The sequence below is a fragment of the Vitis vinifera genome, chromosome 10 (assembly GCF_030704535.1).
Source record: "Vitis vinifera cultivar Pinot Noir 40024 chromosome 10, ASM3070453v1".
Taxonomy (NCBI): Eukaryota; Viridiplantae; Streptophyta; class Magnoliopsida; order Vitales; family Vitaceae; genus Vitis; species Vitis vinifera.
In genome coordinates this window covers 27,275,839-27,301,968 of record NC_081814.1, presented here as the reverse complement: position 1 = coordinate 27,301,968, position 26,130 = coordinate 27,275,839, and the positions used below count along the sequence as shown (strand labels likewise).

Here is a 26,130-nt window from a genome sequence, read left to right as displayed (position 1 = left end):
CCCATATTTTACAATCACATTTAAAACAAACAAGGAAAATTCTAGGCTCTAAGTGTACATATAATTTATAGCTAGCCTAGAAAACTCTTTGCACTTCCCATCTGGTATCATGCATAACTTTCAATCGGGATTGTTACAAGCCCCCTCCCCCACCCCCAAAAAAATAAAAATAAATAAATAAATAAAAAAGATAAAGATATAAAACAATAAACCTATTTATAAGAGACAAAAGAATGGAATTTCATTTGCAAAGTGATGATACTAACAATGTAGCTATGGAGGCAATATTTTTGTTAATGTAGTATTGACTAACATCCCATATTTTTTTTAATGTGTCAAACAATTAATGAGCAGTGATACAAAAGGTGATTAGATTATAATGAAAGTTTATTTGACAATAATTTTAAGAAACATTTCTAAACTTTTTAATACTAATTTGTTTTTTTTATTTCTTAAGTATTAGAAAAGTTGGAAACGTTCCTAGAATCACTACAAGCCATTTTAAATGTGTTTTATTGTTGTCATATCTTTTTTAAATGATTATTATCTCTTTTACATATGTTCTTTTGGTATTAATGAGTTCCTTTTTCTCTTATAGTAAAACAAAGGCTAATGCTTTGTTTTGTTCAAAGGAAATGAAACAAAAATCACAACAACCAATTTTTATTTATTTATATGATATAGAAATTAATATTATTAGGAAATAGTAAACAAAAAAATGGTTTAAAAATTTATTTTATTTTGTATTTTATCCTATTTCTTATCATTTCTTAGTTCAAATTAGTATACAATCACAAAAGAGGAAAACGTAATTATTTCTATTATCCATAGATGTATCCATGTTCAAATTAAAGAAAATACTGAAAAAATAATTTCTCTATACCTGCACGGAATATCAAGAAGCTAATGAATGTATGAGAATGTATTAATAGTTAAAAAAGGAAAAAAGAAGGAAAAGGGGAAAAACGTACAACCAACTTAGATAAATCCACATGTAAAGTCAAACATTATCTTTATGAGTCATTGAACCATGAAACAAAACAAGGAAAGAAAATAGAAATACCCAGAGAAATAGAGTTATTCCATTTGGAAAAGAAAGAAAAACAAAAACCTTTAGGGTATGTTTAGTTCTAGAAAATTTAAGGAAACATGTGTGGAAAAAAAAATGAAAAAGCAAAAGAAAAATGAAAAAATGAATTTAAAATAAAAAATTATTTTTATTTATTATTTCAAACTTATTTCTCTTATTCTAACTTATTAATATAAAGATTAAATAATTTTAAAATATATAAGTTTTTAAATAATTTTAATTATATTTAATAAATTAAACATAATCTTAATGCGATGAGAAGGGAAAAAGGGAAATACCTTAGAATCAGGGTTGATAGAAACCATGGGACTGACTGAATCAAGAAAAATCTCAAAGTTGGATTTAGTTGCATCGAAAGGCTTTCTAGAGTTCCACCATAACTGATTTATTGACATTATTTTGGTATCATACCACTTTCTCTCAAAAATATTCAGGCAAATTAAGGAAGAGGAAGATAGACTCTTTAAATAAAGAGTTGCCGAGTTGAAGGAAAAAGGGGTAATTATTATGGATGATTAAGAAATAAATAAAAGGGGAAAGTAATTAAACACATCGTAATAATTACTCTTACGTGTCTTCTTTCATATTTAGAAAAAAAGGCAATAAGCCTTTATTCAACTTGAGCATCTAAATCATTTTAAGATTTCCTTGCATTAATTTCCAATATTTGACATGCTAAAAAGTAATAGTTTAAGAGTTTGTTTGACAGTGATTTTAGAAAACATTTTTAATATTTTTATTACTTGAAAAGTTTTATTATTTAAGTATTAAAAATAATAGAAACGTTTTCTAAAATCACTTCCAAATAAGCTTTAATTCAGAGTTCATGAAAACAGTGAGTACTGATGGTTGAGAAATGCTAGTGAACCAAAGGAGAAAGAAGAAATGAAAATGTTCCCCAATCCCAAACTCCTAGACAATTTGGGATCAAACCAGGGTTTTATATATTATTTAATTATTCTTAATCAACATTACCTAATTATCAATCTTTCAACAAAATACAACTATTGGCTTCATTTATTTGTTATGTCATAATAATTTTTTTTAATAATGTGTTAATTTTCCAACATATCACATTTATATACACCTCACATGCTTTGTTTTGGTACTTAAGAGATAACTCATCCTTTGTTGGAAGTGTTTTTTAAAAACACTTTTAATCTAAAAAGTACTTTAAAAAAAATCAAACCTTTAACAAAATTCAAAAAATTCAAAAATTATTTGCATTATTTAATGAAAGAACACTAAAAGCCCTCATTCAATTTTTTGAGAGCATTTTACAATTATTTCCTTCAAATCTCTACTTTGCTTTGTATCTTAATATGCTCGGTTATGTTTCGCATCTTAAGAAATAGTCATTGATGTTGAGTTTCATCCTTATTTTTGTCTTGTCAAAGACAAAAACATGAAAAGAGCGCCACTACAAGGGAAACCTAAAAATGTTTTGTACCAGTTTAACCTCTCCTAGACACCAATACTACAATCTTTTTCATCAACGAGACGCAACCCATCCTCATTTTTTCTTGACTTAAGTCAGTTTCATGTCAGTTCTCCCAATACTTCTGCCACTAGCTCTTGAAAAACTAAAAACGAAAGCAAAATACTTGATTTGTCGCATAGAAGACTTGGTCACCCATGTTTTAAAGTTCATCTCATGTACTAAAACACCTTGATATTCATGTTAATTCTAAAAGAGAATTCTCTTTTTGCCAAGCTTGTCAATTAGGCAAAGCTAAAATGATGTCATTTCCAAGCCCAATCAATAAAACGTTTTCTCCTTTTAAACTTGTATTTTCTTATGTATAGGGTCTGATGTTTAATCTTCTGAAGTATAAGGATACTATGTAGTATTTGTTGATAACTTCACCAATTTTCCTTGGATTTATCATATGAAACTTAAATCATAAATTCCAACCATTTTTCTTCTATTCCAAAAGTTAGTTGAGAGACAATTTAACTACAGAATAAAGGCTTACAAGTTGATTGGAGAGGGGAATATCGAACCCCCACCTCCCCTCTCAAACAATCAGGTATCATCTTCGAACACCCTAGTCCCCATACTCATCAACAAAATGGAAAAGTTGAAAGAAAACATCGTCAAATTGTTGAATTCAATTTCTCTTTCTTAGTCCAAGCTTCAATGCCTCTCAAATTTTGGTGACACTCTTTCTCCACTGCTTTCTATATCTTTAATCGTCTACCTTAGCAAATCTTTCACCCTTTGAAACTCTCATCAAACAAAAACCTAACTACACATTCATGGAAGTATTTGGTTGTTCTTGTTATCCCTTTCTTCGTCCTTATAATAAGCATAAATTATTTTATCATAGTAACAAATGTGTCTTTCTTGTTTATTGTTCCTTACATAAAAGCTATAAATGCCTTAATTCCTCCGATCGTCTTTACATTTCAAGAAGTGTTAAATTTAATGAAATGAATTTTCATTTCATTTTTTGTTTTTCTCATAATTCTAACAAACCAGCCTCTTTATTTCATCCTCTACTTCTTTTCCATTTGTTGTTCCCTTCTCAACTTCTCATTCAGTTGGTGCTACTACATCTCGACCTTTTTCTGCTGCTACTACTCCTCAGTTCTCTATCCATGACAACAATTTCTCAAGTAATGAAACTCAGCAACTCCATTGGACCTCATTTATTCCCTCATTGTCACCTTTACCCACTCCCATATTTCCATCAACACCAAACTCCAAATCTATTGTTGTTGGCATTTTAGATCTAAGCAACGGAAATAATCCTAAATTTTCAAAAAAATTGATTTTTAGGATTAAAATACTAACCTTTAGATTTGTAAGTTCCCAAACCTTAAATTCTAAGTGCTGAAAAATTAAATCGATGTCCTAGAAGACTCATAGACTTAAGATCTTTCACTCGATGACTCTTACTTATTCTTAACATACTTTCGATGGGGGGGGAGAGAAGGTGGAGGCTATAACTTTCTTTCTTTCTAGAGGTGGAAGACAACTCTATGGAAAAGCAATGGAAACCTTAACACCTAAGAGGGTATTTATAAGGTTCCCTAATGGCCTTGAGTGACTTGAGTCCACTAAGGGCTTAAGTCACGTAATCTAACCCAAAATGGGTACTAATTGATTACTTAACTTAACAAAGCCTACCAATTAATTAATTAATTAATTCAATTCAGAAACTTTGTTCACTTATCCTTATGCAACCTTATGTAATTATCAAAACACCCTTATGCACAAAAGTGAACCTAAAGTTAATCCAACCCTCACAAACCTGCTAATAAGGTAAATGAGCTCGAGTGGGGACCATTAGGACCCATAGGACAATACTGGCTCCCTCATAAGACAATTCTGAAGTTAATTCAACATCTCACTACATAGAATCAACTATACTCCAGTACCCTATGTAAATAATAACGAGACACTAAGTGCTCAAGTCTATGACCTGTTATCCATTATGTTTAGTTTCCTTATGAACTGATGTCCATAGTCTAATAACGTGAAAGTTATCAACCTTTCACAACTACCTTTACCATCCTTGAGTTATAGATCCTTCTATTATGTGTTCAACTAACATATCTTAGCTTTCCAAGAGCTTATATCAAGTTTTATTAAAGGAACTACTATGACCATAGTTTAAATAAACACGCCTTCTTAGGATCACCTAAGAGGATATAATGCCTCAATCCCATAAGATATCATGGTGCATCAAGGAATATATGATCAACTTCCGATCTCACCTGTAGGTTAAAACCATTGCTAACTTTAACACAAACTCAATATTCTCTCAATGTTGAGAGACAATATAATAAAACAGTTTTGTGAAGTCATGACTACTTGATAGTCTTATGTCATAAGTCACCATAGGTTTTATCCAGTGTGTGGTTACCATATACATTAGTGCACTCATCATGGGAAACTCATCCTAATGACTAAAACCAACCATGCCTCCAATTAGAAGGTAGTGCACTATAACCTCTAATGCATTGCTTAAGTTCATGAACTAGTTGTGAACAAATCATCTACTTGCAAGGAACTCATAACTTAGATCTTCCGTGAAACTCCTGATACACTCAAATCATGTACAATGTAAGAGATACTAGACAAGAATACCCATAAAGTACAATACATGTAATAAGGATAGATAAAAATAAAACTAGAATATCATTAAATGAATAACAAATTTCAAATCTTTTATATCATGTCATCCTTTTAAAGGCTCTATCCTAAAAATTGTTGCCTTGCCCACCCTTGCTCCACTACCTAAACCAATCATATTGTCTCATCTTATGATCACTAGATCCAAAGATGGAATTTTCAAACTTAAATTATAGCATACATCCTTTGGTTGTGCAAATGAGTCTACTATAGTTGTTCTTCTTAAAAATGTTGGATATGTTTTGACCAGTACCAGTCGAAAATCTGTCATGGAGGATGAGTTTCATACCTTATTGTGCAACAAAACATGGAGTTTAGTTCCAACCACTACAAATATGAATATTATTGGAAGCAAATGGATTTTTTGAGTTAAATACTAATGGTAGCATTCAACGCTACACAAGCTCGCCTTGTTGCTAAAGGCTTTCAACAAAATTCAAGTCTTGATTACTTTGAAACATTCAACCCTATTATAAATCCATTAACCATTAGAGTTATATTTAGTGTTGTTGTCACTTATCACTAGGATATTCACTAAATAGATATAAATAATGTTTTTCTCAATAGTGATCATAGATATAAATAATGTTTTTCTCAGTAGTGATCTTCAAGAAACTGTTTACATGGCTCAACTAGATCAAAGGGGTCCATTGATTCCTCCAAACCATCTTATGTTTGCAAACTCCACAAAGCACTTTATGGATTAAAGCAAGCTTCATGTGCTTGGTTTGACAAACTCAAAGGTGCCCTTTATAAATGGGGATTTCATAACTCTGAACAACTCTTTATTCATTCATAAATCTCATGATCATCTTCTTTTACTTCTTGTGCATGATGATATGCTTGTCATAGGAAGTAACTCTAGCCTTATTCAAAGCATCATTCATGACCTGAATTTTGAGTTTGCTCTAAAAACGCTTGGTTTTGTCAGTTGCTTTCTAGGATTTGAAGCTCACTGCTCTTCGGCAGGTTTGCATCTTAATTAGAGTACACCGTTAACTTACTTCAAAAAACTGCAATGACAAATGCCAGGGCTACCTCTACTCCAATGTGTTCCAACAAAAAGCTTTCCCTTCATGATGGTGTACTCCTTTCTAATTCCGCTTTATATAGAAGTAGAATTGGCATTTTACAATATCTCACCATGACACACCCTGATATTGTAATTTCTATCAATAAACTTAGCCAATTCCTACATGCACCAGCTAAGAATCATCAGAAGGCTTGTAAAAGAGTTCTTCGTTACTTAAGGGGCACCATTGATCATTGCATTCTCTTCAAACTTGCATCACATCTTCATCTTGAATGATTTTCCAAGCTGATTGGGCTAGTTGCATTGATGGTCATCACTCCACCACTAGTTATTGTATCTACTTAGGAGGAAAGTTAATTACTTGGAGCTCTCGAAAACAAAAAATTGTAGGTCACTCATCAACAGAGGAAGAGTATCACACCTTGGCTTAAGCCACTATAGAGATAGTACGGCTTCAATATCTTTTCATTGAAATAGGCATCACAATCTCTTCGAACCCTGTTTTGCGGTGTGATAACCAAAACGTTGGTTCCCTAGCTTCAAATCCTATGTTTCATGCTAGAATGAAACATATTAGGATTGATATACACGTTGTTCAAGAACGTGCTGTTGCTAACAAGTTTGATGTTTGATATGTTTCAACTAATGATCAAATGGTTGATATCTTTACGAAGTCCCTAAGTCACGTTTTGATCAGCTTTCATCCAAGCTTAATCTCAAATCAAATACTCACTTTTGCTTGTGGGGGATGTTAAGTATAGTTAGTTTAAAGTTAGAAACTAATTTTGTTATGTTTGTTATGTAGTTACAGTTTGTCATTACATATGGTTATCGTTGTTAATCAATATATAAATATATGAAAGAAAACTAAAAGTTCTTATTCAATTTTTTGAGAACATTTCGCAAGTCTTTCTTTTAGATCTCTACTCTACACTGTATCTTAATTAATCCAAATGATGTTGTCACATTCTTAAATTATAGTTGTTCTATTGCTTTTAGAGATTTCAATTAATTTGAAATGACCATTTTACTATACATTTTGTAGAGAAATGGCTTAATATGTTGAAACTAGCGGGGGAAATTAGGGTGACCCCACTGAAAGGAAGCCCTTCATAGTTTTTTATATTATATTTGTATCATTCTTCTACAAGAAACAATTTATTAGACCTGAAAAAGTAATTGCAATGCTGGGCTGGGTGTTGTTGATGCAACTGACGGAACTCATATGCATTCCAATTGGTCAACAAGTACCATATCAAAGGACTTTGACATATCATCAAAATGGTTAAATCCAGCTACAAACCTTTGCATAAAAATTTGAATAACTTTTTTCAGTCAGTATATCTTATTCTAAAATAATTTTTGCATCCTATTTATTCATCTTTACAAAATTTGGATATAATTAATTCATTTGCCAAAAAAGTAGCTGGAAAGGAGAATGTTTTCAGGATAATCATTTGTCCAACAATCAGAAGATCTGTATACGCTTTGCAAATAATAAACATATCAGAGCTTGTACCTGAATTTTACATTGCAATCTGAGAGTAAAGGTTCTGGTTTGACATTGTGAGAGCTCAACAACATCCATCACTCATGGAAACAAATCAAAAGAGGATCATACATGGGTGTATATCATTATCATTCGGCTCTAAACAACATTCTGCAGTTCCTAAACCAAAAGCCCAATTTAACTGAGACAGTTCTCGATTCAGATCTTGAAGTACTTGTACCCATACTCAGGACTCGTCATCCCCTCTTCCCAATCACCCATGTTACGACCACCAAAAACCACCTGTTGAATGCCTAAATACCTGCCATCAAGAGAAGAGTACGAGTGTAAAACTAGAAACACCATTTGATGTACAATTTTGGCTTTTGCTCCGCTGGATAAAAAACTTACTCCGAGCTCAAAACAGTCAAGCAGTTGAGGAGCACATCAATGGCAAAAAAATCAGATGTACCAAGGTCTACCCTGTTGGAAAAGAAAAAGAAAAAAAAAAAGAAAATTAAGCTCTTTTACATAGAGAAGAAAAAAAAAAAAAAAAATCACTGGTGTGAATCTTAAAATTGCAACTTGACTACAGGAACTCATACCACACCCGGCCCCAGTTGTCCTGGAACTCAACATCACCGATATCATGGAATGATGAAGGCATTAATTTGAAACCTTTATCCGCATCATAGAGGGGATTGTACTCCATTGATGAATTTGCCAACTGTCATTGACATGGTATTAAGATGCTTCACTATGGTTTACACAAAACTAAAACTGAAAAGAACAAATTAGCAGTGATAATAACAGTCACTAAAAAGCGTCAGAAGTTCTCAACAAGTGATTTATGCAGTGAGGATGATTGACATAGACATCTCCCTTTTTCAGGCAAAAGGTCAATAGAGCAATTTAAAAAATAAATTGGATCTGCCTTTGTCGTATTATCTACATAACCTGTTGTATTTTTATCCAATACAAATGGATATTATGTCAATTCCATTTATAAGAGATATTGACCTACAACTACCATATTTCTGGGTTAAATGGTAGGAACTTCAATGCAAGATGCTAGTAGGGTTTCTAATGACATAGAAGGGAAAAGATATGGGCATAACATTCGAAAACTATAATCCAAATTTATCCAAACTGTAAAAATAATTGATCATGAGTTTTAACATATCAAAAAAAGGACTATCTATCAAAAAAAAAAAAAAAACATATCAAACAAAGGACTAAGAGACTTAGCAGAATTTTAGCAAATAAAAATAAAAAGCAAAAGCAATTATCTTAATTAATGTCAAATAACATTTGCAACCCAACAAGCACCTGTTAAACTTGAGCTTGAGGTAACCCATTTGAGAAACTTTGTTTTATATCCCCTACTCTTTTTTTTAATTTTTTTTTCTCTTTGGGAATTTCTTGTATGCATACCAGTACTTAGGTCCAAGGATGAAAATATTGGTAATTATAGATATATTGGTACTTCAATTTTACGAATATATCGGCAAATATTTTGAAAAAAAATATAGATAGACCTAAAATTAATCAAAATTCATGGAAATGTAATAAAAACCTTGTAGAAATGTAATGAGAAGTATAATAGATATTTTAAAGTTGTTTTGTTGAAGAATTTGATATATGCATGATATAATTTATCATATTTTATAATAATATCATATACATCGATAAAAAATATGAATTTTCTAAGTGTACATTTATTATTAAATTACATAAAATATTATTTCATAATAATATTGTGAGATTCGACTATAATATGTCTAATTTAAAAATATATTTAATATCAAAATTATAATCTATTTAATTCAATTATATTAAATGATATAAAATTGTTGAGTTGTAAATAGAATAGGATAAGTATTTTCCTATTATGTTAGTTTCCTATTTTTGCAAATAGATAGTTTTATTAGTTTCTTATTTCTGTAAATAAATAGTTTTATGATTTAGAAATAAGTTAGTTTCCTATTATATCTCTTGTTTCTTATTTCTTGTCTTGTAATCTCCTATATAAATTGTGTATATTCAATCTAAAATACAAAACTTATTATTTTTCATCTCATATTTCATGTCATGGTATCAAAGTTGTAGGTTTTTAAGACCTGGGCATCATTCTGAACTTCATCGCCATTTTTCTGGCCTTCATAGCTGGATTTTTTTTTTATTTACGTGTTCTTTTACTAGCCTTCATTACTATTGGTTTTTTTTTTTTTTGCAATTTGCCTTAATTCCCAAGAGATCAGGTTTTTTCGTGGAAGGAGATTGTTCGATTTCAACAACCCAGGGAATTGCAAAACATTCAGGCTGCGTATAGGCTGGATGGAAAAAATTACCTTAAATGATCTCAATTGGGATCCCTTGACAGACCTACTGGAACTTGTTCTTTGGCTCTTTCAGGTACACCTTCACTCTCTTTTTGCATAAATGTCTCACACAGGATTTATGATGACTCTTGGATAATAGACTCCGGTGCCACAGACCATATGACCACCCAATCTCAACTTTTCCATACCTATACCCCAAACCCAAGTAACAAGAAAATTGCAGTGGCTAATGGCTTTTTAGCTACCGTTGCAGGTTTCGGAGACATATACATCACACCTACCCTTATTCTTAAAAATGTCCTCCATGTACCAAAATTATCGGCCAACCTTGTTTCCATTCAAAAGCTTACCCACGATCTTAAATGTTATGCTATTTTTTTCCCTTCTTATTGTGTTTTTCAAGAACAAGGCTCGGGGAGGAGGATTGGGCTTGCTGAGGAAAGGAGTAGTCTTTACCACTTGAATTATCTCAGAAAACTAGTAATAATTTGTCATTGTCTTTTCTCAATTCCTCAAATAAAGATACCATTTGGTTGTATCACCTACGTCTAGGTCATCCATCTTTTAGGGTTTTAAAGGTCATGTTTCCTCATTTGTTCCAATGATTAGATATTTCTGAGTTTCATTGCGAAACTTGTGAATTGGCAAAACATACTCGTGTATCTTTTCCTATTAGCAATAAAAGAAGTTCTTACCCTTTTCATTTGATTCATAGTGACATATGGAGTCCTTTTACTATACCTAATGTTTTTGGGGCTCGTTGGTTTGTATCCTTAATTGATGACTGCACTCGGGTTACATGGATCTTTCTTCTTAAACAAAAATATGATGTTAGCATTGTTATACCTAATTTCCACTCAATGGTTCAAAACCAATTTGGGGTTAAAATAAAAAGCTTTAGGACAGACAATGCTACAGATTACTTCAACCAGATTTTGTCACCCTATTTTCAATCACAGGGCATTCTCCATGACTCATCATGTGTTAACACACCCCAACAAAATGGGGTAGCCGAGTGGAAAAATGAGCATTTACTCAACACAACCTGGGTCTTACTCTTTTAAGGGAATGTTCCTAAGTCCTATTGGGGGAAAACTGTTCTTACTGCCACATACATGATAAATAGAATTCCCTCACGAGTGTTAGACAACAAAAGCCCCGTAGAGATATTTAAGAGTTTCTATCCACCCTTCAGAACCTCAAATGGGCTCACTCCTAGGGTATTTGGGTGCACTGCATTTGTTCATGTCCACAACCAACATAGAGACAAGCTAGACCCCCGAGCCATAAAATGTGTCTTTCTTGGTTACTCATCCACTCAAAAAGGATACAAGTGTTACAATCCCTCAGCTAGAAAATTTTACATCTTTGTAGATGTCACCTTCACAGAAAATAAACTTTTTTTCCCCAAGTCCTCTCTTCAGGAGGAGATTTCAATGATAGAAGATAGTCCTTGTGAGTCCTTTGAACTTCTTGATCTTCCTCATGTCTCAACCCATGGTGATGAACCTAAGTCATCCGAGTCAATCACACCTGAGTCACCCAATTTTACCACTGAACCCATGTCATCCCTTGTTCCAGCCAGTGTCACTCGCAATTTTCCACAGTTTCCTAAGGTGCATTAAAGGGAAAAGGCCATTCCAGAACAAAAGCAGGTCCAAGAATCCAACTCAGACCCTGGGAATGAAATCACGGTAAAATCGGACCCACCTTTACATACACAACCTGGTGAAACTTCCATTGACTCAACAGACAACCTAGACCTAGACCTTCCCATTGCTGTAAGAAAAAGCACCAAAGAATGCAGTAACCGACCACTTTATCCACTATCACACTATGTGTCTCTTAAGCACCTATCACCAGCCCATAAGAATTTTATTGTGAGTCTAAACACCACTATCATCCTTAACACTGTTCCTGAGGCATTGACAAAAAGGGAATGGAAGGATGCTATGAGAGAGGAGATGAGTGCATTAGAAAAGAATAAAACATGGGAGATTGTTGAAAGACCGAAAGGGAAAAACATTGTTGATTGCAAGTGGATTTTCACACTAAAATATAAGACTGATGGATCTCTTGAGAGACATAAAACAAGATTGGTAGCCAAAGGGTACACTCAAACTTATGGAGTTGATTATCAGGAGACTTTTGCTCCAGTTGCAAAAATGAATACTGCAAGAATCCTGTTGTCATTGACTGCCCACTACAATTGGCAACTCTAACAGTATGATGTTAAGAATGCATTTCTTCATGGTGATTTAGATGAAGAGATTTACATGAACATCCTACCAGGATTTGAGGGAAACACAGGTAACAAGGTGTGCAAGCTGAAAAAGGCCCTTTATGGGCTAAAACAATCTCCTAGGGCTTGGTTTGGGAGATTTGCAAAAGTCATGAAAGAGTCTGAGTACAAACAAAGCCAAGATGACCACACTCTCTTCATTAAGCACTCAGCTGTAGGGGGAGTAACTGCTCTTCTAGTGTATGTTGACAACATCATAGTGACTGGAAATGATGAGAGAGAAAAGCATGAAGTGAAGCAGAGATTAGCAACAGAGTTTGAGATAAAGGAACTAAGGAAACTGAAGTACTTCCTCAGTATTGAGGTGCCATATTCCACACAAGAGATCTTCATCTCTCAACAAAAGTATGTGACTGATTTATTGGCAAAAACAAGGAAGATTGCGTGTAAACCAGTCTTTACCCCAATGGATCCAAACCACAAGTTGGGAGAAGCTAAAGAAGAACCAGTGGTGGATAAAAGAATGTACCAGAGGCTGGTTGGTAGGCTCATATGCCTTGCTCACACTCGGCCAGACATCGCCTACTCGGTGAGCGTGATCAGTCAATTCATGCATGATCCAAGAGAACCCCATCTTCAAGCTACTTACAGGGTATTGCATTATTTGAAAGGAAACCCCGGGAAAGGAATTTTGTTTAAGAAGAACAATACTATTGCTCTAGAAACATACATCGACGCTAACTATGCAGGTTCCCTAGTGGATCGAAGATCAACTATAGGGTATTGTACTTTTCTTGGAGGTAATCTGGTAACATGGAGAAGTAAAAAGCAAAATGTGGTAGCAAAGTTGTCTACAGAATCAGATTTTAGGGTCATCGCTCAAGGGTTATGTGAACTACTTTAGCTGAAGATTATTCTAAATGATTTGAGAATCAAGTGGGATGGTCCTATGAAGCTCTATTGTGACAACAAGTCAGCTATCAATATTGCTCATAACCCTATACAACACGATAGGACAAAACATATTGAGATTGATAGGCATTTCATTAAAGAAAAATTGGAGGAAGAAGTAGTGTGTATGTCCTATATTCCATCAGAACATCAATTAGCTGATATCCTAACAAAAGGGTTGAACAGTTCAATGTTTCACGATCTTATATTCATGCTGGGAATGGAAGACATTTATTCCTCGGCTTCAGGGGGAGTGTTGAGCTGTAAATAGAATAGGAGAATTATTTTCCTATTATGTTAGTTTCCTATTTTTGTAAATAGATAGTTTTATGATTTAGGAATAAGTTAGTTTCCTATTATGTCTCTTGTTTCCTATTTCTTCTCTTGTAATCTCCTCTATAAATTGTGTGTATAGTCAATCTAAAATACAGAACTTATTATTTTTCATCTCATGTCCAAGAAGGGGAGGATTCTCTAATTTGGAAGATTGAGAGGAAAGGAAAGTTCAGTGTTAAATCTTATTATAGGTCTTTAAAGGTGGAGAACAGTCCCTTATTTCCAGCAAAGGAGGTATGGGGTTCGTGTGCCCCTTTAAGAACTCGTTTTTTTGCTTGGGAAGCTGTTTGGGGTAAAATTTCTATTGTTGATATGTTAATGAGGAGGGGTTGGTCTATGGTTAATAGATGCAATCTTTGTAAAGAGAATGAGGAATCGGCGGATCATATTCTAATTCATTGCGGTAAGACAAGGGAGCTTTAGACTATGGTGCTCTCTTCTTTTGGGGTGGTGTGGGTGTTCCCGAACTCAGTGAAAAATTTGCTTCTTGAATGGAAAATTAAAGGCCTAGAAAAGAAGAGGAGTGTAGTTTGGAAAATGGCGCCTATTTGTTTGTTTTGGTGTATTTGGGGAGAGCAAAATAGAAGAGTGTTCCAACAAGAAGAGAAGTCAGATACGAGCTTGAAGAATATCTTCCTTCGGTCTCTACTTGAATGGTCTCAACAGTTCATGGACATGGACTCTCTCTCTTTTATGAATGTGTTGGGTGTTTGATTTGTTGGTCATTTTTGGCATTTCTAGGTCTTTGTTTCTCCTTTGTTGCCTTGGGTGAGGCTTTCTTTGTATATTGTCGGTGTACATAGGGAGCGCCCCTGTTTTGGTGTGTTTTAATTTGAATTCTTCTCTTGGTTTATCAAAATAAAAAAATAAAAAAAAAATATTTCGTGTCAAAAATAAATGATGATATATGTACAGTTGTGATATTTAATAATAATGTTTATAACTTGAAAACATATTTTATGCATATTCATTTAATTTGGATGTATTTAATGACAAAAAAATGATGATAATTTGTATAAGTATTTTCTATTTTAAAATTTTGATAATTTTATCCAAAAATTGATATTTATTTTATATGTAATTATTATATAAAAGTCACCATAACCAAAATTAATTTATTTATACTAAATTTATTATGATTAATTTATAATATATATATATATATATATATATATATATAATTTATAATATTTGTTTATATATATGGTAAAAATATTTAATGCTAATAATGTACATATACATATAATATGTACATTAAATCAACAAAAGCATAGTTGGTCGGCTGGTGTTGGTGGGTGATTGTGAGCATGAGGTTGGGGGTTCAAATGGATTTTCCTTACCTTTTAAAAATTCCAATTCTTGGAATCCCACATCGACAATCCATAACACCAAAAATGTGTATCCTTGGAGTGGAGGAGGGCTCATAGGCGTGCAGTGCACGCCAGGCTGGCGCTAGGCTGGCATGAGTGAGAGTTGGGCCTAGGCCAATTAGAAGAGTTTTGGGAAAAAAAAAAATGGGGTGATGGGGCACCAATACATTGGTGCAACTACCAAAATATCATGAAAATATCGGTGTATCACCGATATGTCGGCAAAAAATGGCAATTTTATTGGAAATATTGTGGCTCCGATATTCCCTATGCATGTATCGTGTCGGAGCTTAACGATACACAATATATCGGCGAAACATCACCAATATATCTCGACATTTTCATCCCTGCCTAGGTCACACCCTTTTGGCATTTCTTAATTCATTTTCTAATCCTATAAAAGAAGGGTGTCATCTAAGGAACTTAAGATTCAGATTAGTTTAGAGCCAATATCTCTTCCTAAAAAAAATCCCACAGTATTCATATTGGCTAATTCCATCATCCTAAACCTTTCAGCTCCAATGCCTTCTAGAGACTTTGAATATGATTTAGTGACTCATATGCCAACCTTGTTTCCAAAAAATGAAGTTCTTTCCTATCCTAATTTAATTTCAGATGTAATGATAAGGTTATCATCAGATATATAACAGGAAGAGAAGATATAAAGAATAATATTAGCCAAAAAGCCAATGTAATATAAAAACTTAAAAACTACTATGATCATTGTGAATTAAAACCATTGGGATTTACTAGACCATGCAAGCAGACATGTGCACAAACAGCCCAACAAACATAATGAAAAATAAGAATAATGAGAGAAAATGATGCAAAATGAACTATGACCGAACCTGTAGATTAGATGAGTTAAAAGCACCCAAACGCCCCATAACATACCATGACTGAATAACCTGCATATTTTTTTCCCATTAGTAATTTGCATATTTTGTAAACGTTACAAGCCACATAGAATTAAACAAAAGAAAAGGAAAATGATATACACTTTATATCATCCATGAGACTGACAATTTTTAACAGGAATTCAGTACAAGGTGAAGGAACTAGAGAGAGAAAGCAAAAGAATTCACTTACACTACCAATAAGGTCAACATCCCGATCAGATGGTGATCCATATAATTCAAACCATATATACGAATCAACAGGGTTGAAGCTGTGCAGCCACCAAAGAAAAAGAAGAAAAGAATTAGAATGGAAATTAAGTATCTTCTCCAGCTTGGGAGAGGATAAAATTAACCAAACTAAAATACTACTTTACAAAGTCAGGGTGTCAATACAGCTTTTCAGCTATCTCAGGGAAGCAGCATGACCATGATGACCTCATTCACCAATTGGCAGTATATGGAACTTATTCAAGGAAAATCTGTTACTGATCATCATCATGCTTTGATTATTATTAATACAAATGATGTGTAATGATCCCACCAACAATGTTACAACACCACCTAGACTAAAGGTACAGAACTCTGAATTTGAGTTTTTTTTTTTTTTTTAATGCTTACAACTACACTTTATTAAGAACAACAACCCACTGAACTGGAAACAAAAATGTGCACCAAAAGGAACTGACATAAAGAGAAAAAAAAAAAAAAAAAAAAAACTTGAGGGGGGAAGAAATCCTTGAGAAAAGCCTTTGCACTGAGGTTCCTTGCCTGCCAGCCAATCTACAACCTGGTTGACCAATCTAGGCTTCCAACAGAAGGAGTAATCTGAACTTCTTGAAAGGTCAACAATATTATAAATGCCATCGTCTAATCACTATGGCCCTCTTCTTCTTTGAGACACCAAGATCAAACATTTTCAAGCTCTCTTAAAATTGAAGGTTTCTAAATTCTGAGGCCAAAGGATGTCTCCTCGGTTAAACCATCCAATAAAGTTAGGAAATCCACCTTAATTAGTTAAATCAAAACTAGCTTAAGTATGCATTCTTTGGAATATGGCCATGTTGAGAAACAAAAATCACATAGAGACATGGTGGCAATTTTATAGATAACCCCTTATGAAAGCTAGGATACCTAATGTTTCCCCTTATCTGTCACTAAAGCATCAGAATGCTCTTTAGGGGGGCATAGGTATGCATGACAGCAGGCAATGGCCTTGGACAAGGTCATGGGTAAGGCACAGCAAGGCATGCTCAGGTCAAGGGTGGAGCCAGGAAAGTGGTTGAGGGGGGGTAATATATGAAACTTATTCTGGGGGGCCATAATGATTTCAAACTACTCATGTAGCCTGGTGGTAAGGCAGCTAATTTCCTGAGAAGTTAAGGTCATTAGATCAATTCCCACTACCCGTAATTTTTTTATCAAAATTTCAGGGGAGGGCATTTGCCCCTCCTAGGCACTATCTAGCTCCACCACTGCTCAGGGTCATGGCCAACACAGCATACAAAGATAGCATGCATTTGCATTAGGATTAGGTCAAGCAAATGGTGAGCATGACCTTTAGCAAGCTTCTTTGGGTGAGACACACAGGTACAATAGGAGAAGCATAGGTTAACAAGGAGGATTGAGGAGGTTGATGTTGTCCTATGGCAGTTAGGCAACTGCAACAACTACCAACCAGCCATGGCAAGGGCTGATTGATTAATCCAAAACTTAAGCAGTTGGGTGGTAACCGCCAATTCTAGCTTCTTCAGAGAACAGCATAAGTTTGTTTCAGACACCCTCACCTTCTAGAATCAGCAGGGGTATTAGTCTGAAAGCAAGCAAAGTTGCATTCAATGTAATCTTGTGGAAAGAAAAAAGAAGGTTGGGAAATTTTGCCCAAAAAACATCAGTGCTTTGTTTGCAATGCTTAAACATAGGAATTAGCAAACTAAGTATGGCATGCTTGGTGCCACACAAGATGAAAAATAGAAAATTTGGGTATGAAAATTAGCCCAGCAACACCTAGCAAGTTCTGCAAATTTCTTCTTCAATTGACTCTAATTTACCATCCAATGGGAGGAGAAGTTGCCTTTGATGGTTTGGATTGTTTTAAGGAATAAACTATCAATGGAATTACACATCAGCTGCATAGGCAATACCAAGAGCCAGTAATTAGTCAATGAAAAATTTACTACTACGAACTTAAAATAAGAAGAACGAATCAAATAGAAAGACAAAAAGAGAGAGAAATCAAAGGGATTTTGACAATGTAGAGCTTTCAAATCAAGAACTTAAAACCGTTTTTCTAATTATTTTTTTGGAGTGGATCAAAGGAGGTTTAGAGAATGTGTCCATGTTTATGGTAGATTTTGTTGATTGGTTAGGTTGCAAGTAAGGGGAGGGAGTGTTTTTTGTTTTCTCTTTTTTGTTCTTGCCTTGTGGAGCCCTTGTATACATTCCATGTATTTTTTTGTGCGCCTTTTTGCTAGGCATCTCTTAATATATTGCTTTACTTGCCTAATAACAAAAAAAGTTTGGAATGCTAGGCAGGCACAAACAAACCAATACATTTTTTTTTTGATAGGTACAAACAAACCAATACATGTGAGATCTAAATTGATGGAAAATCACCAATAGATAAACAAAGTTTTAAATTCATGTTCAAGTATCTTCCTGCTTTCAAATGGATATAAGCAAACCTACATAGAATAGCTTGGAACTCTATTAACTTCTGTTTAAAGCCCAAACACGACCTAAAATAATGAACTTGTAAATTGTATTTAATGCCTTTAAAAGGTCAAAAGACTTCCCCATGCCAATGATTTGCAACAACTAATAACTTCTAGAAATTAATAGATTCCTTAACTTGGACATAGAGATAATGTGATCAATCTAAACTCTAATACATCTATGATCGTAAAGCTACAGTTCACTAAGTGAACTAATGCATGAACTCTTTGAATTTTTTTAATTAAAAAATGGACTAAGAAACCAACACCTCAATATAGCTACAGAATCAGCTACATGACAGTCCTTGGGGGATCCCCTCAACAAACAAAATCGTAAGACTCATGTGAGATCAAGTGAAACCCACATCACAGGGAGCAAAAGCAAAAAACAAAAACAAGACAAAACAAAGACCCAAAAAAAAATAAAAAATCCATTATTCTTTTATACTCTCTACAGCCTCCACATGGGCTGTTCGCTCCGATGATGCCAATTGCTCTGCATCAACCTACCCTTGTCAACTAACCATAATATAATCCAGACACCTACTGATGATCACGTTTCAAGTTATGTTTTCTGAACTCAAAACCAACCATCTGATGATAAACTCAAAATATATTCCTTTTCTTCCCACATGTTGTGAAGCTTCCCCTGTTTTTTTCTTTTTAGTTGACAATAAGAAATTAGAGTTCTGCAACATCTTCCTCCACTACTCCAAGTGCCTCTTCCATCTTTCTAAGATGGTTTTGTAAAAGCTTTCCCCATTTCAAAACTATAAACAGCACAAACCATCAAATGCAGCTACGAAATTCCTGTGGCCTTAACAACCCTAAGAACCAATTATGTTCTAAACAAGTCACATCATATTACCCCTATTAAGTGATGTTGTAAACAATGGCAATGGATCACCAATCATATAATAGTAAGAATTACATAATTTGTTGGATGGTTCATAAATATTGTCATATTAAAATCTTTTTTTCTTGTACCGTACACTAAATGAACATCATCTCTTGTTCTTTTTGTCAAGTCTTTGGAGATACTCTTTTTTGATAAGCAACTTTGGAGATAATTTTTTAAAACAATAAAATGAGAGGCAACAAATGACCTTCAGACAATATTGTGCAAGAAATTAATATCTAAAAGCTTACTTCACCCAAAAATAAGGCGCAGAGAGAGAGAGAGAGAAAGAGAGAGAGTGCAAAGGAAAATCTAACATATGTAGCTATATCTAAAAGGTAAATTACTCTCTAAAGCTGACTTTGTACGCGAGGACTGAACCCGTTTTGGATTTCCGAAAATCTCGACCCTTCTTTCGAACCCTTTCTTCAACCTATTACAAGTTTTTCAAATATATTACATATCCCTCAATAAACATAATGGATAAGCAAGACTATTTTAGAAATTCTTTCACAAAACAAAGCATTATTTCCACCACTTGTAAAAGCTAAGTAATTGGAGTGGTGTCCCCAACCATCCAACTGTTGAAATTAATTATTTTGAAATTATCTAATGATTTTTGGATGGGGTATTTACTAGTTTCTATCACATGGGAATGCTTGGGATAACAAAAGAATTTTAAATAAAATACTAAAATGAAAAGTCAAGTTGATTTTGTTGGAATCTCATGCCCCTTCAAGTTATGGTGCTTTCTTTCCTTAGAAGTGAGAAGTCCAAAGCTTTCTATTTCAACTTTATATTGCTCATCCACATTTTCTTTTCAGAGGATTTTTCATCCTCGGTTGTTTTATACAAATTCTTCATTTTTTCAATACAAGTATAGTTTCTCAGAAAAAGAAATAAAATAAATAAAAATTACACTCAAAAGTATTTAAAAATTTCAATATATAACTTTCTAGGAAGAAACAACGCAAACTCTTTGCACTGCGCATAAGCCAATAGGTCAAAATAAATTTTGAGAGAGAGAGAGAACTAAAATATAGTATGGGAGTGTTGAACCTTTCAATAGTTAGTTATTTTAAGAGGGTACATAGCATATAACTATCCTTTCTTGCTCATTGTAAATGTATGGGCTTGTTTTATATGGTTCAAACCCAAGCCAATACCACCTATGGAGGCGAAGTCTCTAGTTTGCATATTCATTTTTTCAATTCTTTGTCCAAAGTTCAAACTTGATTTAGATCTCATTGCCAAATCTTTAGTAAAACCTTAACATTCATTTTTTAGTCTTTCATTCTCCATTTTTTTTTTTTTGACCAATATTAAAGTCTTTAAGGAATGTTGGCTTCACCATTGGGTGCCCGATATGGATATCCCTGCCTCTATGAATGTCACATGTTATGCGTTGCATGCCCATAAGTTTCATGTCACATGGGCACTTTGGAATGGCACTAGCATGATGCCACATGGGCCTCTGTAGATATGAAATTAAAAGTAGAAGGTTATTGGTGAACCTTTGTCTCAGCCACATTCAAAGATCAAGGGGGCTCACGTCCTTGATCACTCTCCAAAATCACAAAATTGAGTTTGTCCTCTTAAATTGACTTTGGAAGGTGCTCTCTAGGACAAGCACCCCAACACAAATTCTTGCCCAAGTTATTGGGAGTGGGCTTAAGGAATTCTACATGGACTCATTGCACCTTGGTGGAAATATTGGCATCTCCATCAAATGGTATTTGAGATTGATTTTAGGGTCTCAATTTGGCAGCAAAAGATGAAGGATTGCTAAGGCAGGATAAGACAATACACAGGTCAAAACTTCATTGGTCATTTGAGAGAAAAATAGCTCACTGGGTTTTAGGAGGCACATGTTGACACTAACACCTCATTAATGCTAACCATTACAATTCAGATCCCAATGATAGGAATTCAATTCTCCATTTAAAAGGACAATATAAAAGCCATTTCAAGGCTGAGTATCAATTTGAATAAGAGTGAAATTTTGTCGGTGGGAAGAGTAGAGAATGTAGAGTTATTGGCTTTTGAGCTTGGCTGCAAAGTGGGAGCTCTTCCTTCCACTAATTTGGGGCTCCCATTGGGTTCTCCACACAAGTCGGTGGTGGTTTGGGATGGTGTGGAAAAGAGGATGCGGAAGAGACTTGCCTTGTGGAAGAGGCAGTTCATTTCTAAGGGATGGAGAATTACTCCCATTCGAAGCACTCTGGTTAGCATGCCATCTATCTCATGTCCTTGATGTGAATGCCAAGAGTTGTTAAATTGAGACTAGAGAAAATCCAAAGGGGCTTTTTTTGGGGCGGGGGAGCGTTGGAGAAGAGGCCCCATCTTGTAAAGTGGGTTGTTGTTTGTTCAGATAAAAAGAAGGGTAGATTGGGGATTAGAAATTTTTCTATCCTCAATAGGGCCTTTTTGTGCAAATGGAGTTGGCGCTATTTGAAAGGGAGTCCTTATGGAAGCTTGTAATTAGTAGGAAGTTTGGGAAAGAAGGTGGAGGATGGAGTTCCCGTGAATTAGGGAGGGCTATAGGGTGGGGTTTTGGAAGGAAATTAGAAAGGAAGGTTCCTTGTTGCTTAAAAATATTACTTTCTCTGTGGGGGATGGCAGAAGGGTGAGATTTTGGAAGGACATTTGGTGCGGGAATAATTCCCTTCGTGAGGCTTTTCCCTCTTTGTTTGCCTTAGTGGATTCTAAAGATGCGTGGGTAGCGGATTGTTGGGATTATTTGGGGGAAGAAGGGGGGTGGAATCCTCGTTTCTCTAGATCTTTCAATGATTGGGAGGTGGAGGCGGTGGAGAGGCTCCTTTCAACCCTTCAAGGAAAGAGTCTAGCTGCTGGTTTGGAGGACAGGGTGATGTGGAAATAGACAAAGAATGAGATTTTTTCTGTTAAATCCCTTTATAATACTCTTGATCCTAGCTGTGCAATCTCATTTCCATGGAGCATCATTTGGAGCCCTTGTGTTCCTACAAAGGTGGTTTTTTTTTGCTTGGGAAGCTTCATGGGGGAAGGTCCTAACCCAAGATCAACTCAAGAGGAGGGACTGGAACTTAGCTAACAGTTGTGCTGAAGAAGAGACAATAAATCACATCCTTGTTCATTGCTCCAAGGCGAGGGTTTTGTGGGATTTTGTGTTTACTTTGTTTGATGTTAATTGGGTCCTTCCGCTTACGGTTAGAGACACTCTTTTAGGTTGGTTTGCTTCCTTTGTGAACAAGAAGCGTAGAAAGGCTTGGCTGGCAACTCCTCTCTGTTTATTTTGGATGATTTGGAAGGAAAGAAATAGGATAGTCTTTGGTAATGAGGATTTGTCGATTCAAAAAATGAAAAATTCGTTTGTTTGTAATCTTTGGTTTTGGGCTAAGTCTTGTTTAGATGTAGGACCGTTTTCTTTAATTAACTTTGTTGATTGGTTGGGTTCTTGTTGAGGGCTAGTGAGTGTTTGCCTTTTTTGTTCTTGCTTTTTGGGTGACTCATGTATACTCCCATTATGCTTCAGGTTGCCTTTTAAGCACCCTTTATCTAATATATTTTCTGTGGGTTTATCTATCAATATATATATATATATATATATATATATATATATATATTAACAACATCAAAGAAAGAAACTTAAGCCCCTTACTTTAAGACTCTCCTTAAGATCACTACTAGATTCTCCAAACATCTTGTCTCCCCACTCAAACTCAGTTACCTCATGTCAACATGTCTGACTTCCTCACCCACAAAAAATCCTCTATCAACAAATAGTTATGCAAAATCCTCACCTTTATCCCTAATGTTATCTTTGATGATAAATTGTGGTGTTTCTCCAATGTCATTCCTCTTTTATTCAGAGAATATTACTTAAAATGTATAAATTTTTAAATAATTTTCATTATAATTTCATTTTTCTTTCATATTTTCCATGAAGAACCAAAGAAGAGAGTTTGAGATTCCATCCTATTTTTTTCCTTTTGCCCTAATACTTTCCATGATTCAAACCAAACCCTAAAGGGGTTAAAAGAATATTTGCAGAACCACCAGCCATGGCAGTGGGAAGAGAAGGTGAAAAATAAATACCCAAGAACAAGGCATCATTGAGTGGTACATGATCATTAGTTATATCATGGCAGCAAGCATTAAACAAAACTTGCATCCGTGCATTGGTTCCACAATTGGTCAAGGTCACGCTTCGAGTCTTGATTGATATTTACTTAGATGATTGATTAAAAAAGCACAAGAAAAGGCTTAGATAATTAAGAAGAAGAGTATGAGTACTACTAGGGTTTGGTAACAAACACGATGATAGAGAACAAAAAGGAAGAAAAAGAATACCCTTTTCCTCATGAGCTCAGGATTGCCAATGCTATCCCCAAGAACAGCTCGCAGCTCAGAATCATCCTTACAAGCATCTTCCATAACTCTGAATTTCAAAAATCAAGATTAAAAAATGAATCGTCATTCAAAAAACAAATTCACAGTAGAGTATAGAGAGAGTTACTTGGCCCAGGCAGGGTAGTTGTGGAGGCGGTCGTATTCGCGTTTCCGCTTCTCTTCACGGAGTTTGAGCAATCTCCTTCCTCTGGCTGTGGTTCCTGAGCCTTTCCCTTTGGGTACCCCTGCCTCATTCTCATCAGAAAGCGACCCCGCTATGCTGCTACTGCTCATTGTTAATACCATTGGGTGCTTGTTCTTGCCATTAATAGTGTCATTGAGATTGGGAAACAGAGGTGGAGACAAGGGCTTCCATGGAAGGTGATGGGGTTTGCAGCACACCATGTTCATCTTCCTCTTAGTTATTTCTCCTTTCTCTTCCCATATCTACTGTTTCTCCTCGTTTTAAGTCAGCTTCCCAGCTCTACAATTTTGATAATAAAGGTATCAAGGGCTTGTTTGCGAATTGGGATTGTTAGGGCTTGTTTGCCAATTGGGATTGTTTTAAAGAACAAAAAACAGTTTTTTCTCGAAATTTATTCTGAAAATATGTAATTTTTTTAACCTTTTTTTTTTCATATTTGAGTTCCTACATACAATTTTCTTCCTAAAAATAATTAAAAATTAATTTTAAAAAACTATTTTATGGAAAGAGTTTATATTTACATTCATCTAATTTCTTCCTAAAGAGAATTTATATTTGTATGACCTAATCACCACACACATTCATCCTATCTACACATCCACCTAAAAAATTTCAATGATGTTAAAATTGTAGAGATATGATTTTTACCATTTTTTTTTGTTTTTTTACTATTTTTTGGAGCTTAAAAAATTAAGAGATCAAGAAGTGTATCTAAAGTTTTAGGAATGGACAACTTTTGAAGCACCTGTGGGGGGCTTCCCTCCACGCATCCCTTTTCCAACCTAGGCACCTTGACCGTCTGGCACAGGTATGCAACTCGTCCGGATCACGATCAGTTTAATCTGGCACTACGCATGAGAAGACCCTTTTCCCCTACAAGGCCAAACGACAAGGGGAGGTTAGACCCCCCAAACAGGTAACCTTTGTCCAGTCAAGTCTTCGAGACTCACTAGCATACGTAATCATTCACACCTAACATGTGAATGGCCGATGGAACCTCTTCTGGCCCTTAAGTCCATGTCAATTAATTGCTACACATAGCTCCAGACCATCAACAGACTGAGGGGACAGGCGGCTGCACAATCCAAGCTCATGGCACGTTAGCTTATAGCACCTGCTAGCCACCCAAAACTATGATGATTGCCCAGCCGCTTGCAGGACAATCGCCATTACAAAAGTATTAATGTAATGATGACAATACCATAACCAATATATGAGTGTGTGCTATATTAGCGAAATACTCATTATTTTTTTTTTATCCACTATAAGTATTTACTTAATGTAATGATGACAATACCATAATCAACATGTGAATGTGTGTTATATTAGCTAATGTTTTGTAATTAGATAACATTTATAGTAATACTATTGCAAATAATGTTTTACACTCTCTTTGGAGAAAAAAAACTCAAACATTTGAAACTTTTATTTACTATGCATATTACATATATGGTAATATTTTTTAGTCAACAAATACCTTGAAATGATAAACATAGTTTTTTAAAACAATAGATAAAAGATAATAAATACTAACTATAATTATATATTTTACATAGTAGAAGCATAATTATTAAATAGATATAATATGCAATACAACAATACAACACCAAATATAACAAAGGAAAAATGGATACCACCTTACTGCGCAAGCATAATGTTCATTCTCATTTATAAGTCTAAAAACTTGGGTGATTATTATTTTTTTTTTTTTGTGTTTCATTTGTTGTAAGAAAGAATATCCATGTTCTTAATTATGACTAAAAACTTTGATCATTGTGCAATCTTTATGGTCAATTGAGATGACTTATTTGATCTAAAAGCCCAAACTAATACCCCTAACACGCATCTCATCTTAAGCAATATTCTTTTGGGACAATTGTCTCGTAGTGAATCCATTTGCTAATAATGAGATAATTGTTTTATAAGAAAACTTTGAATTCTAGATTTTGCTTCTAGGGTATAATGAAAGTTAAATCCATTTATGTTATATTTAACTGTTTATTTTTTTAAAATTACAATTAAAGTATTCTATTTTATGATAATCTATTATTT

General features: G+C 34.4%; 1 protein-coding gene across 1 annotated transcript; it reads right to left on the bottom strand.

The window, feature by feature from the left end:
• Positions 1-7,720: 7,720 nt before the first annotated feature.
• LOC100262808 (uncharacterized) lies at positions 7,721-24,451 on the bottom strand. Its single transcript, XM_002271014.5, has 8 exons — positions 24,001-24,451; positions 23,835-23,922; positions 19,850-19,935; positions 16,084-16,162; positions 15,843-15,902; positions 8,359-8,480; positions 8,165-8,236; positions 7,721-8,075 (listed from the first exon to the last, which is right to left on the bottom strand). The coding sequence occupies exons 1-8, from the start codon at positions 24,282-24,284 to the stop codon at positions 7,973-7,975; spliced, it is 894 nt and encodes a 297-aa protein (XP_002271050.1). The 5' UTR covers positions 24,285-24,451; the 3' UTR covers positions 7,721-7,972.
• Positions 24,452-26,130: the final 1,679 nt, after the last annotated feature.